At 43.3% G+C, this 15764-nt stretch overlaps 1 protein-coding gene across 2 annotated transcripts in view; it reads right to left on the minus strand.

The window, feature by feature from the left end:
• FRMPD4 (FERM and PDZ domain containing 4) overlaps positions 1-15764 on the minus strand; it is a 205448-nt gene that overhangs the window by 94268 nt on the left and 95416 nt on the right. For both annotated transcript variants that reach the window (XM_061407869.1, XM_061407870.1), the window contains exon 3: positions 13211-13313. In XM_061407869.1, the coding sequence (XP_061263853.1) occupies positions 13211-13313 (103 nt within the window). The remainder of the gene's footprint in view (positions 1-13210; positions 13314-15764) is intronic.

A 15764-nucleotide genomic window follows, 5' to 3' on the forward strand; every position in this document is an offset into this window, starting at 1 on the left:
GAGAGTCCCTTGGACTGCAAGATCTAACCAGTCAATTATAAATGAAATCAGTCCTGAATATTCATTGGAAGGACTGATGCTGATGCTGAAACTCCAATACTTGGGCCACCTGATGTGAAGAGCTGACTCATTAGAAAAGACCCTGATGCTGGGAAAGACTGAGGGCAAGAGGAGAAGGGGGCAACAGAGGATGAGATGGATGGATGGCATCATCGAGTCTATGGACATGAGTTTGAGCAAACTCTAGGAGATAGTAAAAGACAGGGAGCCCTGGTGTGCTGCAGTTCATCAGGTGGCGTGTTGTCGGACACGACTGAGTGACTGAACAATGCAAGTCTAGAGCTGAGGTAAGTAGTCTTACTGCTACTGGGATAGAGCTCTCCTGAGAAAGAAGCCAGGACAGGAAGTGGGTGGAGCTAAGAGATGGAGGGCAAAGGATTCCCTGTGCCACATCCTTTTGAGTTCCACCAGCCAGCAGATTCCCTTTTTTGTTTAAGCCAGATTGAATTCCACTTCAGCCTGGCCTGAAAGGCTCTTATTAATCACAGCTATGCTACTTTGAAGATATATACTGTATATTTGAGAGCTCAAAGAGAGGGACTTCACAGGGAAAGAAAACAAATTACAGGGGAAGGCTACTTTTAAGGGCCTCCCACATATTTTATTACTTTGTCAAATAATGGAAACTGGTACCTCATAGTGTTTAAGAAACATAATACACACAGGAAATTAAAGGGTGAGAAATGTGTGCTGTATTTTTTTTTTTAAATCTTCGCACTTTTGAAAGTGTTCTCCAAATGTGGTAATTTTTATTATAAATCTCGGAAGAGGTTTCTTTTGTTATTGTGTTTAGCTATTCAGTTTTAAAATTACCAAGCTCTAAGTTACCTGAATACCCCAAAGTGCTCTATCAGAAAGAACATTCCGAATGTTATTTCCTGAATTCAGAGTGAGCTGATGCTGTTGATCAGGTTCAATGAAGAACAGCCTGTTCCACCTCTAATATCCTTGATTTAACATTAAATATAAATGAAAACACCCTAGGGTAGGGTGCTCGGAGCCTGTGATGAAAACTCATCTCTGACATGCTTCTTGTAAAAATCCAAGAATGTCAGCCCACAAAGCAATCCCATTTTATTAGACACAGAGATGTAGACTATTTTGTGCATAAAAATATAAATAGAACAGCAGCAAGAGGCTAAAAGGGAAAGAAGGATGTTTAACAATGATAAGTTCTCACATGGGGGAAAAATAACAAATCTTTTGTTTTCAAGGTCTTTTATTATTTGACCTAGAATCGGTAACAAATTTCACCTTGGTTGTTTCGGCTGGAAATTCTCAGAATACAAAAAACCACAGATGTTGAAATAAACATGAAATCCTATTTGGAATCATAACATATTACAACTGCTTCTGTCTAAATGGCAAGATCTACACTTTGGGGGTCCTTTTTTGTCTAACCGTATATATCACATGGAGATAATGTCTATGTTTTATCTTCTCAGTTGTTTTCAAATGGCTTTATTGACTGCTTTTTAATGTCTACTACATGGTGATACATAAATTTGGCACACTTAATAAAGACTGATTTAAAACATACAGAATACTAATAAGCAAAGGTGTTGAAATTAAAGCCAATTTGAGAGACATGAGCTCATATGTATGGATGTGGAATTGAAAAGTATTTCAGAGTGGACAAATGGCACTAAAGGAAGTCCCCATTTTCCTTGCTTCTGCATATCATCCAACATTTAAAAAAAGACTAGGTGTTTACACTGGTAGTAAGAACATGCCATTTCTTTGTATTACTAAATAATGCACCTTTACTCTGAACTCCTGATTAGTTGGCTGGTGGGTAACACATTCTCAGTTATGTCTTGGAAGAGTTCCCCCTTGGCTGGGTCATGCAAGGGTCCTGGGGATGATAATCAGCTCTCAACATTCAGGAAAGATGCTCTGATGGCTGAATCCACATCCACCACAGACTGGCTTGCTCAATATCTAAGGGTCCCTTGGGCACTGATTGGCAGCAAGGAGTCAGAGAACATGCACACCAAGGAAGCACTGGGCTGACTTCCTGGCTTCATCAAGTATTGCTCAACTGACCTTGACCAAATCACAGCACTTTGCAGTTGAGTTCAGAGCCTTGCATTTAGTTAGCACCAATCCTGTTTCCTGAACTGTGTGTGTGTGTGTGTGTGTGCTCCATCGTCCAGTTGTGTCTGACTCTGCGACCGCATGAATTGTAGCCCGCCAGGCTCCTCTGTCCAAGGAATTGTCCAGCAAGAATGCTGGAGTGGTTGTCATTTTCTCCTCCAGGGGATCTTCCCGACCCAGGGACTGAACCCAGGTCTCCTGTGTATACTGCATTGGCAGGCTGATTCTTGACCACTGAGCCACCTGAGAAGCCCTTAACTATCAATGAGTCCAATCACAGAAATGTGCCAGAATTTGTGTATGTGGCCCAGAAAAAGGCTTAATAAATGGTGGCTGCTTTCCTTTTGCTTTTTTAAAAAGATATTTCCGAACAAGTGCCTCTTTCAACAGCTTCTGTTTCCATGAAAAAAAAAAAGGTAGCAAAGAGTGTCAGGGGAGTACAAAATCTCTCTGTATCTTACTTGTTCAAAGAATCCTTTTCTGCCTCAGATTTATGTCAGTACATTTTTATAGATACTATTTATAACTAAAATCCACTATCTTACCATTCTGTTTATGAAGTTGGGGGTCTCTGCTACCACACCAGCTGGGTTCCCAGCAGGGAGAGGGTGGATGTTGGTAATTGCTACCTCCCTGCTCCCTACTCCCTGTTCTGTTGCTTGGGAACAGGAACAGGACTTTCCTCATTGCCTCCTTCCTCTCTTCTCAACCATCTCCTGGATATGGTGCCATCTTGGAAAATTCCACCCACTGGAACCAATCATCTGCAGGAATTTGAAATTTGCACCCTCTTGAGGAAAATGTATGATGCATTGTCTATTGACCACAAGAAGCTCACACTGGAAGCATTTCATAATAATCATCTTCAGTGGTCCTCAATGGGGTGGACACGTTCCCAGTGATGGGGGGAGCACCACCAGGATTTAGTGAATGAGGTCAGTTGTTAAATGTCCTTCCATTCAAAGACAGAGCTGTGCAAAGAAACATGATCTCGGATGGAATACCTATGGCTCTCTATCCCCACGTTTTGATGGGTGAGGTCTCTCAAGCCTATAGGTCGGCACTCTTGTTTGTGTAAATAACGTTTTATTGGAACACAGCCATGTATGTTTGTTTACATATTAATTATGGTTGTTTATGTGCTAGATGGCAGGGTTGAGTTGTAGCAGAGACCATGGCCTTCAAAGCCTAAAATATCTACTGTCTAGTCCTTTGCAGAAAAAGTTTGCTGACCCCTGGTTTAGGTTATTCATAACCTACTTTCAACCTCAGGAGGGCACACGCCAAATATCCCTGCATCTTTCCACACCCCATCCCCCCATTTGACAAAACACTCTTGCTCCAGCTGGAATACACTGCATACCTCATCCCACCACTGCCCACCTGTGTGGTCCCCCAAGTCAAGTTCAACGCCAATCACTTCTGGGTTCTAGCACCTGCAGCATGAGCCTAGCTATCTTTGAAAACTCTGAGGTTTAGGGCTTTTAAATTGCTCCCCCAAGAGATGTTAAACCTGAAAGATGAGACTTCTACTCAGGGTCCTCTCTGGTTTTGGTTGACTTCTGGGTTTGTGCTCCAATCCCCAGAAGCAGCAATGACGGTATCTGACGTACAGAGACGGAGAAGGCAATGGCACCCCACTCCAGTGCTACTGCCTGGAAAATCCCATGGATGGAGGAGTCTGGTAGGCTGCGGTCCATGAGGTCACGAAGAGTCGGACACGACTGAGCGACTTCACTTTCACTTTTCACTTTCACGCATTGGAGAAGGAAATGGCAACCCACTCCAGTGTTCTTGACTGGAGGATCCCAGGGACGGGGGAGCCTGGTGGGCTGCCATCTATGGGGTCACACAGAGTTGGACACGACTGAAGCGACTTAGCAGTAGCAGACATACAGAGAACAGCAGGTGACAAGTGACAAAGTGCTCCCCTGTACATCACCTCCTTTGACCTTGAGGCAAAGCCTTCCAAGTGAAAATTCTAAGTGATGATGCTGATGGTAACCTGAACAAATACAAAAGGAACTCAAATTTATGAGGAGTGTGGTTTCTGACCTTACCCCACTAAGAGTTTTCAGTTCAGTTCAGTCGCACTGTCGTGTCTGACTCTTTGCGACCCCATGGACTGCAGCATGCCAGACTTCCCTGTCCTTCATCAACTCCCGGAGCTTACCAAAACTCATGTCCATTGAGTTGGAGATGCCATCCAACCATCTCATCCTCTGTCTTTCCCTTCTCTTCCTGCCTTCAATCTTGCCCAGCATCAGGGCCTTTTCTAGTCAGTCAGTTCTTCGAATCAGGTGGCCAAAGTACTGGAGTTTCAGCTTCAACATCAGTCCCTCCAATGAACACCCAGGACTGATGTCCTTTAGGATGAACTGGCTGGATCTCCTTGCAGTCCAAGGGACTCTCAAGAGTCTTCTCCAACACCACAGTTCAAAAGCATCAATTCTTCAGCACTCAGCTTTCTTTATAGTCCAACTCTCACATTCATACATGACCACTGGAAAAACCTTGACTAGACAGAGCTTTGTTTGCAAAGTAATGTCTCTGCTTTTGAATATGCTGTTTAGGTTGGTCATAACTTTCCTTCTAAGGAGCAAGCATGTTTTAATTTCATGGCTGCTTTTAACTTCACCATTCGCAGTGATTTTGGAGCCCAAGAAAATAAAGTCTCTCAATGTTTATATTGTTTCCCCATCTATTTGCCATGAAGTGATGGGGCCAGATGCCATGATCTTAGTTTTTTGAATGGTAAGTTTTAAGCCAGCCTTTTCACTCTCTTCTCTCACTTTCATCAAGAGGCTCTTCAGTTCCTCTTCTCTTTCTGCCATAAGGGTGGTGTCATCAGCATATTGGAGGTTATTGATATTTCTCCTGGGAATTTTGATTCCAGCTTGTGCATTATCCAGCCTAGCATTTCACATGACATATTCTGCACATGAGTTAAATAAGCAGGGTGACAATATACAGCCTTGATGTACTCCTTTCCCAATTTGCAACCAGTCTGTTTTTCCATATCCCGTTTTAACTGTTGCTTCTTGACCTGCATACAGGTTTCTCAGCAGGCAGGTAAGGTGGTGTGGTATTCCTATCTCATTAAGAATTTTCCAAAGTTTGTTGTGATCCACACAATCAAAGGCTTTAGCATAGTCAATGAAGCAGAAATAGATGTTTTTCTGGGACTCTCTTGCTTTTTCGATGATCCAACAGATGTTGGCAATTTGATCTCTGGTTCCTCTGCCTTTTCTAAATCTGGCTTTCAATGAATAGCAGGACAATATTTTGAAATATTCACTGATGTTCACCTCCAAGCCCATTTCTTTACTCTGCACGGTCTGCTGTTTTGTTTTTTCTATGGTCAGCCAGACAACATGTAATCATGACTGCAGGACAAGACAACATACCTAGATAAATACCTAAATTTCAGGAGCTAAGGGATAGGAAGGATATTCTATAAATGAGAGTGAAGCTCCTTCCTCTCCAGAATGGGGATTAGCGAGAGGCTGGGAGAGATGGGGAGTATCTTGGGGAAAGCAGAAGAGCACCAACTTGTGGGTGCCTGGGAAAGGACAGGTGTGCTTCCCCTTGTTTGAGAAGCTGATTCTCCAGGAAGAATCACTTGGGAACCACCACATAGCCTTGTGAAATTAAAGACTACAGTGACCTATGTCTTCTTTCCTAGCAAGAAGCTCGAAAGTGACACGATCACAGAAGGAATTAGCCTTGCAATTATTCAGTGTCCCATTATGGCTCAGGAGGAGCAAGTGTACCCAAGATGATAGAGACATGGCTTTGGAAGGGTTGAAGGTGGTGAACAAGGGATAACAAGTAGCTCCCTGCCTATGTGAGTGATCAAAAGTGGACCAGATGGGCACAAAGATGTCTCAGTGAATTCTAGTGAGATCGATGATGAGGCCAAAAACAGGAACACACTTCACCTTTCCAACGCCTTCTCCCATTGCACCAAGCCCTGTAAATGTAGACTCCACACCACAGCAAATGAGATGAACTGACCATGCCCTAGGATAAGGATTTGGAATAAAATTTAGATTGTGACACATAACAGATAAATAACAATGCACATCTGAGGGTATGGCCTGAGATTTCTGCCAACCACAGCCTCCACTGTGTTGCCTGTAAAAACACAATCTGGCCTTGAACACCTGAGACCCTCTATTAAAATATATAGGGAATTAGGTTTATAGCTTGATCCTGAGCATGTTCTGACCACAGGCTCACCAGGATAATTTTTTTTTTCTTTTCAGCTACTTGTACAAATGGCATGGAAGAATTTATAAATTGCTAGTTCTAAAGGATTAATAGAACATGGCATAAGGCCAATAATTATCTTTTTCCATTTTTGTTCTTAATTCAAGTAAAGTACTTGTTCTTACAAGGTAAGACATTCAGTGGTCTCAAACATAGAAGATCACTGAAAACATGCCTGACCTTACATTTTTCTCTGCTTCTTCCATCTCCAACATTGATTTTCCATACATGAGTTGCTATTATAACCTTTATAAACTATGGACTCAAATCTCCTTTTCTACTTTATCCATATTAGAATGTTTTCCCACACTTTCCATCTTCTAGAATCCCAAACTTCTTTCTCCCAAGGCACTATAATTTGTAATTGTCAGAAAATGTGTACACTGCAAGTGTGTATTAGGTGATACCACCATCTGTAACCTCAGCATACTGAGGGGCTGTTCCTTTGTGTTTTCACTGAAAGCGCTTGCTGGTTTTACTACAGGAAGGCTTTATTATGTCATACACCATCACGCATACTTTATTTGCGAGATGCTCAGTAGATGTTCATCACTTTGTTATTTTACTACTCAGCACCAAGAGGCATTTAAGTCCAGCTGAAATTAGGAAGGTGACCTTCTGAATATATTCTTCTATAGACACAACACTCTTGGAACATGATCTGATGAGGAGGGACTGACAAAAAGACAGATATTATTGTTAGATGGGTCCCTTCTAATTGCTTCATTTCACTCTTATTAAGCTTACCAGGCTCCCACTGACCGCAGCGAGCAGGTACTCCTGAGCTCTTCCTACAAAAATCAAGACGAGCATTGGGCCAACTGGTGATAGGAGACAGGCTATTTTGTCTAACCTAAAATTGGAGTGGAGGTGTCGATGGGGTGAAGGCACTAAGATCCAGATTCTAGAGCCCCTTTCCAGCTCTGTTGTTTTCTGGGTTCACTAAGAACCTAATACACTAGATAGCTGGCTTGGTCCCTTTGAACTACCGGGCCCAGTCATTTGTACTAGCTTTCTACTACTCCCACTGCATATCCCCTTTGTGGCCCTGAGCAATTGTCCAGGTTAAGCAAGTGCTTCAACCTCTCTAAGCCTCAGTTTCCACTCCGTAATGAGGGTACAATAAACACTACGTGCCCGCATGGCTGTTGTGAAGGCTACAAAGGAGGAGTGGGTTAAGAGCATTCACTTAGGAGCCGGACTTGGTTTCCCTCCACTGCTTACTAGCTGTGGGATCTTGAGCATATTTGTTAACTTCCCTGTATCTCAATTTCCCCATCTGTGCATCCTGTGCATGCTAAGTGGCTTCAGTTGTGTCTGACTCTTTGCGACCCCATGGACTTGTAGCCCATCAGGCTCCTCTGTCTGTGGGATTCTCTAGGCAAGAATACCGGAGGGGGTTGCCATGCCCTTCTCCAGGGGATCTTTCCGACTCAGTGATTCTTTACCAGCTGAGCCACCAGGGAAGCCCAATAATACTGGAGTGGGTAGCCTATACCTTCTCCAGCAGATCTTCCCAACCCAGGAATCGAACTGGGGTCTCCTGCATTGCAGGCTGATTCTTTACCAGCTGAGATACCAGGGAAGCACTGATGAGGAAGGGCAGAAGCAAATGTTGAGATTGTGATTCAGGACATTTATCAAAGCAATGGATATTTCCATGTCTGCCAGTTGAAAAGTGAGTGTCTCTCAGGAGGGTTTGGAGTTCCCAGAGACAAATGGAAGATCCATTTTACAACTCCTTCTCTGTGTATAAACCTGCCCATCCAGGCAGGACCAACAGCCACCCTCTACCACCATCACTACATTCCTGCGAATTCTTGTTCACCCCCATGGAACATTCCCACCCAATACCCAACACGACCCTCCCACTAAATAGAGTGCAATTACTTAGTAGTCTCCTCCGTGAGGGCAGGAATACTGTATTTATACACTACCAGCATTCTACATGACATTTGCTATCCCCTTAATGCTCAATAATTGTGAGCCCTATAAATTAATTAAAGAAATTTTAAAAATGAATCTAATTGGATTGGCTAGCCTTGGGGGAATGGAGCATGATTCCTAATGTCTATGAGCAATTATATGCCACCGTTTTTTAAAAACAAAAATTAGGAGACTGTTTTAAGTTAATTTGTCTAATTGTGAAAAGCCAAGGGAAACTACCCTTGGATACTTCTAAAGAGGAAAGATATGATAATTTGCAAAGGGCATGAATTCTTCAAAGATTTCAGTCTTCCACCACTAGAAAGTATGAGTTAGAGTTAACAATTTATAAAACTATGAAATGAACGGAATTCATCTAATTTCAGTTGCTGCAATTATAGTTCTTTTTGAGGATACATGAAAAAACCCAAATGTGGTTACTATAGCAGTAAATTGGTCTCCCAGAAACTCATTTTCTCAAGAAAAAAAATTCTACAATACAGCAGCCAAATGATAAGAAAAATAATCCACAAAGAAACACAAATATATCTAGAAACAAAAAATGATCCATGAGCAAAAGTGGTAATGGGGAAAAAAAAAAGACCAAAATAAGACCATGTAGGCAAGTAAGTGGATGCCAATTTTTAAAGGGAGAATTTTACAGTGTTATTAAAAAGATGAGCATTTTCCCAGATTTCCTCAATGGGTAAGAAAATGAGATATTTTATCAAACAGAAAGGGAATTCATCTTGTATAAGATACAGATGTTAAAACATGTATCGGCTGAGAAGCCCAATAAAAAAGAGACTCTTTTACAATAGCTGAATTTCAGTGGAGTATACATATGGCAGATGGAAGACTAAACTGGTGGAAAGACACATGAAAATTTTCTAATGGATGAACTTTTTCATTAGTGAGAAATGCACTACTTGAAAATTCTGGTTTAATGAGTTTGAAGGTATCTGTTACAATAACTACACAGCCAGCTGCATCTCACCTCTGTGAACTGCACTGCCACTGTACTTAAGATTTGTTTGATTAAAATAAAGTGCCCTGTTACTTTTATAAAGGTACATTTACTGCCCTGAGATTAAAAGGGAGTAAGTTTTAGGATGATGTGCTCACCCTCTCAGTACATCCAGGCCTATGTGTGTGTTTGTTTTAATTTTTTTAATGTGTTTTATTTATTTTTGGCTGTGCTGGGTCTTTGTTGCTGTGTGGGCTTTTCTCTAGTTTCGGCGAGCCAGGGCTACCCTCTAGTTGCGGTGCTCGGGCTTCTCATTGCGGTGGCCACTCCTGTTGCAGAGCACATTCACCTACCGAGGACTTCAGTGGTTGCAGCACCTGGGCTCAGTAGCTGTGGTGCACTGGCTTAGTTGCTCTGTGGCATGTGGGATCTTTCCAGACCAGGAATGCAACCTGTGTCTCCAGCATTGGCAGGTGGATTCTTTACCACTGAGCCACCAAGAAAGCCTCAGGCCTATGTGTTTTTATCACTAACAAAACCCTTTCAAATCTGACAATCCTGCCATGTGGCTAAGGTGGGGGCTTGTCTGTCTTGAGGGGTCCCAAATGAATAGACGTGATGTAAGCTCCCTGAAGGCTTGGCTTTGGCTCACCTGTCCCTGTAGATCGGGTGCCTAGCTCAGTGGCCTGCATCTAGAGTAGGTGCTGTAAAAACGTAAGATAAATTGGTGAAAGAAATGTATGTTTTCGTGAGGCATGGATTCATTTATCTCACATTGAAACTCACAGAATAGCTGTAGGAGGGCTTGAAGAAAACCATCTAAATTGTCATTTTTTGCAAAGAGTGCTGTTCAGAGCCCACTCCCTTTCAACACATCGTTAGTGGGCACCTCCTGCGGGCCTGGCACTGGACCTCGCTGTGGGGACATGGCAGAGGACAACACAGACAAGGGTGCTTTTCTCACGGAACTCGGGATCCAGGTCACCTGATTTGACAACATCAAGCATCACTGCTGAATCAAACTGTGTCCCTGTCATCCATCACTGAGACAGCAGCTAAAGGATGCTCAGACTGCATTCTAAAGTCAACTGCAAACAAACGGGATTCGCCAGAACTTTCTAAAAGGAGGCAATTGACTTTAGAATGTAGTCTGAGGCGATGCCGCTTCTGTCCTTCTCCTTCTAGAAAGAGTGGGGGAGAACCAAGGAGCTGTGAGAAGGGCCATGAGGCTGTGAGAGGTCACGTCCCTCTGTCAGGGATGAAGTCAAGTGGACGTCTTGAAATATAGCCAGTCTGCCTGGTGCTGTACCCAAGAGGTCTTGCAGGAAAGCTGGTGCCAAGACGCTGCCCTCCTCTTCCACCACCAAAGAACCCACGGGTGAGTCTCATGGAAGAGCCAGTATGGGCACTTCAGGAACACAATGGGCGTGACAGCCAACGCTAATCAGAGGAGAAGCCACAGTTCACCCTGAAAGGGCTCAAACTGTGACCTCAGTTCACCCTCGGCCACCTTAGGGATGTGGAAGGGGGCCGGGCTGAGATAATGGCAAGAGAGTTTTATCTACCTGCTTAAAAAGCATGAGTGCTTTCCACGTCAACCCATTTCAAACACCACACCCCATCATCAAGAATGTGGGAATCCTGCGGTAATTATAACCCCATCCTGAGTAAAATCCAATACATATATCATTTGGATTTTAATCTAAATTTGGCTTAACCAAAGAAAAGGTGATTGGTTACCTTAAAGTTTCCTAAAGCAGGGGTCAAACCTTTTCTGACAAGATCAGATAGTCAATATCTCCTTCCCTATGGGCCCCAGGTTGCTCTGCAGGTACAGGGAGCAGACCTTCTTAGATCCTGATCTATCTAAATGAATGGGTGTGGCTGGTTTCCAAGAAAACGTTATTTATGGGCTCAGAAATTTGAATTTCAAATTATTTTTCTGTGGCACAAAATATTCTTTTATTTTTTGCCCAACTCTTTTAAAATGGTGAAAACCATTCTTAGCTCCTGGGCTGTCCAAAACAGGTGGCGGTTGGATTTGGATTGCAAGCTGTCGTCTGCTCTCCGCTCTTTTAATTGATTCATCTATTCAACAACTCTTCACTGAGCTCCATTATATAAAAAATGCGATACAGATTTTTGTTTACAGAGATGCCATTTTCTTTCACCATGCTTTAAACCAGAAGGGAAAAATCTTTTTCTGAAAAAAAGAAAAAATCTTTCTAAATGCCCTGAAAGGATGGCTAGAACATGATCACACGCTTAGATGACTTTTTCTCCATCTCTGTCTTGCAGCAGGCGATTTAGTCACAGCAAACACAAACAGAGATATTTTATTTCTTCTGTCATCCTCTGAGCACAGAAATCAATAGGACTGATCACAGGAGCATGTGTTTAGGGGATAACATGAAGACCGTGCAACCTGTCATCAGCCCCACCACTCCAGGACGTGAGCCCACAGAAGGCTCAGAGCCTGCTGGCCCAAGGTGTGTCCCCCCGACACCTACACGCATCTGAAGAGAGACTGGTTTCTAAACGGTCACATTCCAGCTCCCCACAAGGGCTCTACATGGTGGCAGCACTCCTGACCCCTGCGTTCCTGGTCCCCAAGAAGAATGGCTCCTGCCCTAGGGTGACCGACATGCACCTCAGTGCTTGCTCCCCGGGAGGAACTCAAGGGGATTTGGACACCCCATGAGCACAGGCACTTTGCCATCCAGTTGGGAAGGCTCCACTCTGAGGCCGGCACTAAAGTGGGGTGACCAGACCAACCACCTCAGAAGAAGGACCATCTCAGGATGTGGGCCCTTTGCTGCTAAAACTGGGACGGTTGGTTACCCTAAAAATAAGTGTCTATTTCTGTTTCTCTGTCTTCTCACCACTGTCCCAGTTCCTCCCAGGAGGTGTGACCAGACAGTACTTCGGGGTAAAGCAGAAGCTGAACTAAGCTTGGGAAAGAAAGTTTCTCCAGAAAACCCTAGTAATACATTTTTGCCTTTCTCAGGGTACAGATGTACCTTTCTGTTATGAGAGAGCGTTAAGTGTTAGAAGATTCCTATCTCAGTTTATTTAAAGTGTCCTGAGAGCCTTCCACTTCCATCTCGCCTCAGAAGATCGGTTTATAAAAAATGTCACACAATCTCGTCAGTATCCCTCGATGCTGGGCAGTATGAGGGGGTCCATTCATCTAACAGATACAGCTTCATTTGGAAAACTTCACAAGACCCCTTTGCCCTAGATTCACCATGGAAGTAGAACTCTTGTGGGCTTCGAAGAAGACTGTTCACCCTATTTTAACATCACATAAAATACATTTTCTGACACCCCTTTACGAATATGACATAACATTAGTTACATCTATGCTGAAACTAAACCAATAAACCAAGCACATTTTAAAAACTGTTCTACTTTTGACCTAATGATCCTGTTACCTTGGTTGATGATTTGAAAATTCAGTAATGAATCACTCAGTCAGGTATGAAAAATTAGTGAACTGCATGTTTCTGTATCCATGCGATTACGTTTAGAAAAGTATTCACCACTTAAAATGAACTCAGCAATGGCGTGTTGATCTCCTTGATTATGGAATATCAATGTGTTAGTTATTTTGAAAGGAAACAAAAATGCAACACTTGGTTAGAGCAGTGGTAATAGGACTGTTTCATTCAGCGTCTGCATTCTGAACGTTAGCAGAACAGACAAGTAGGTGTCTGTTTACAGAGCCTGGTGATTTACATTAGAGGTCAGTGTCAACAGCACTTTCAAGGTGATTGGGTCAGCTTGTGTTTCTGCTCTGAAATGGCCCATGGGAAGCCCTTCCTCTGCAGAGTGAGGTCTCAGAATTGCGCAGCCTCCTGACGGAGCCCAGGTGAGCGAGTCACTTACCTGACTAAGTCGATGACTCGCTCCCTTGGTGCGGCACTGACTGCCTCATCGTTGATCATTACAATCTGATCTCCCGGGATCAGCTTGCCTTCAGATGGGCCACCTGGCGACAAAGGAGAGTAAAGAGCAGGTGAGAAGCCCAGTGGTCATCCGTCCATGTGTAGCCTCGGCTCCTAGTCATGACTTCTTGTGAGCAATGGATGTTATCAGCAAAAACAAACCCCACCCACACATGGGTGTTCACTTCAATATCCTTGCCAACATTAGACAGAACTGGGGAGGTGGGTGGGAGCTTTGGGGAAGCACCCAAGGCCCAGGGTGCACCCGGGCTGATGAAATCAGAAGCTCTGGAGGTGGGATTCAGGAATCAACATGGCTCTTAAACTTTCCAGGCAAGGTGGAGACTGGTAATGCTTCCCATACTTTAACAGGCATATGAATCACGTGGGAATGTGTTGCCCTGCAGACTGACTCTGTAGGTGAGGAAGACAGCAGGGGGACAGATGGCCTGTCCTAAAAGGTCCTGGTGGCTGCTAAGGCTGCTGGCCAGCTGCCCACACTCCGAGTGTCAGGGCCCTTAGAAGAAGGTATTTCCCCAACAGGTAGCTGGTCAGCAGGGCTGATGCCTGGCAGCCGAAGTTTCGACCACCTGAGCACACCTGGATTTGAACACAGCTACATTTGCTTCCTCTGTACAACAGGGAGACGGCACACTGTGGGGGCCTGGAAGACAGCTGAACACGAGGGTGCCAGGAAGGACCTGCGGGATTCGACTTTGTGTTATGGGTTTTGGGGAAGAGGGTTCAAGGAAGCAGGGCTTTGCTCTCAGCAACTGGGGGGAATTCTATTATGAGCATTTAATACGTATTGCCTGACTGGTGGGAGGAAGGAAGCTGGCTTTGGTAAGAAGCCGTGGTCCACCATGACTGCTGGGAGATGAGGGCGTTGGGTTATTTCTATGGTTTGGACTGTGTCGGGATGTTTGTGGTGGGGCTCACATGTGATTGCAGAGGATTTGTCATCCATCACAGCCTCTTTCAATTGTTTTTCCAAGGAGCAAATAGAGAACAAATATTTGTTGAGCATTTATTGTGTACCAGGCAACAGGCTAAGTGCTTTAACTAGTAACCTCACTGAATGCTATAATCCCTTCCATATAATGACATGACTGAGGTTTACACAAGGGAAAGAATTGCCTGGAAGGGTTGGACTGGGTCTCAGCTTAGGTCTGTGAATGCTTCCATGTTCAGGGTGGCCAGCATCTCTTTTGAACTTCCTCCTCTAACTCAAAAACTGGTCACTGACAGGTCTCTTGACACATAAACTTAAGGACATAGCTGCATGAAGCACACATTTGTACTAAATAAAACTTGAAAGCAAATACTTTGATAATATGAATTGCCTTCACATGTCTAATGGAATTATCCCCTAAATACTGATCTGGTGCTATATGGTACTGGAATTTTAATTTTTTTTCCAGAGGTCTATCTGGGTAATAGGTACAACTGAAAGGTTATTTTACAAACGTTGTCAATTCATGTAGTGATTGAAATGGACACAACACTCAGAACATGGAACTCAAAGTAATTCAGCTGTTGTCTACCCACCAGACATTTGGCATACGTCTCTCAATCTGGAAGAGACATTTGTCTCCTTTCTGTGGAGTGAGATAGAAGGGAGAACCTTTATGTGGCCCTGTATTAGTGATAGAAAATACTCATTTCCAGATGTGGGAACTGAGATTCAGTGTTCGCACACAAAAGAAATTCTGAAAGTCACTTGAGGGACTTTTAATGATGACTGGATTACATAAGAGCAAGTCACTCAAATTCAAAGAAATGGTTAGAAGTCAAATGCTGTTCAAACACAGAAAAATCTCCAAAGTAACTGTTTGCAGAATGGATGTTAACTAATGTGATGAGAAAACCATATGCAGATGAACAAGACTTAGCCTTACATTTGACCTATGTTTTTTGATCACATGGAAATACTCTTTCTTAAGCAAGAATTATAGGAGGAAGCAATATACAGTGCCTTCCGGAACATGAAGTGGGGGAATACTTCAGAGGGCTCTCATGCCCTTTACTCTGAAGGCTGGGTGGTCTACTATAGAATAATCTGATCTTACCATTGGAATCACTTGACTTCAATAGAGTTATTTTATGAGAGATACAATTTCTATGACTGCATTTTAATTCTTAAAAATGACTGGAAACAGTGCTCTTTGACTTTAGTTTTCGCTTTTTCTACTCTTCTCAAAATTGTCTTAAAGTAGGTAAGAGTGTAGGAAAGTTGAGGGCAAGGAAGGGAAGAGGCTAAAGGAACAGTAAGTCAGTAAAAGAAAATGAAAAACCAAACCCGAATCTCCAGTTAGCAATGAGGAGGACATATACATTGGAGAATTCTACAGAGATGTTTAGTGTCCCGCTATTACAAAACTGCATATCCAATGGGACCCCGTTGAGGAAAAAATGTGTGTGCACACACACATACATACATATAGTACTATGTATATGTTTATATATGAATGATACATAATACATGCAAATGTATA

The sequence above is a fragment of the Bos javanicus genome, chromosome X, assembly GCF_032452875.1.
Source record: "Bos javanicus breed banteng chromosome X, ARS-OSU_banteng_1.0, whole genome shotgun sequence".
NCBI classification, from domain to species: domain Eukaryota; kingdom Metazoa; phylum Chordata; class Mammalia; order Artiodactyla; family Bovidae; genus Bos; species Bos javanicus.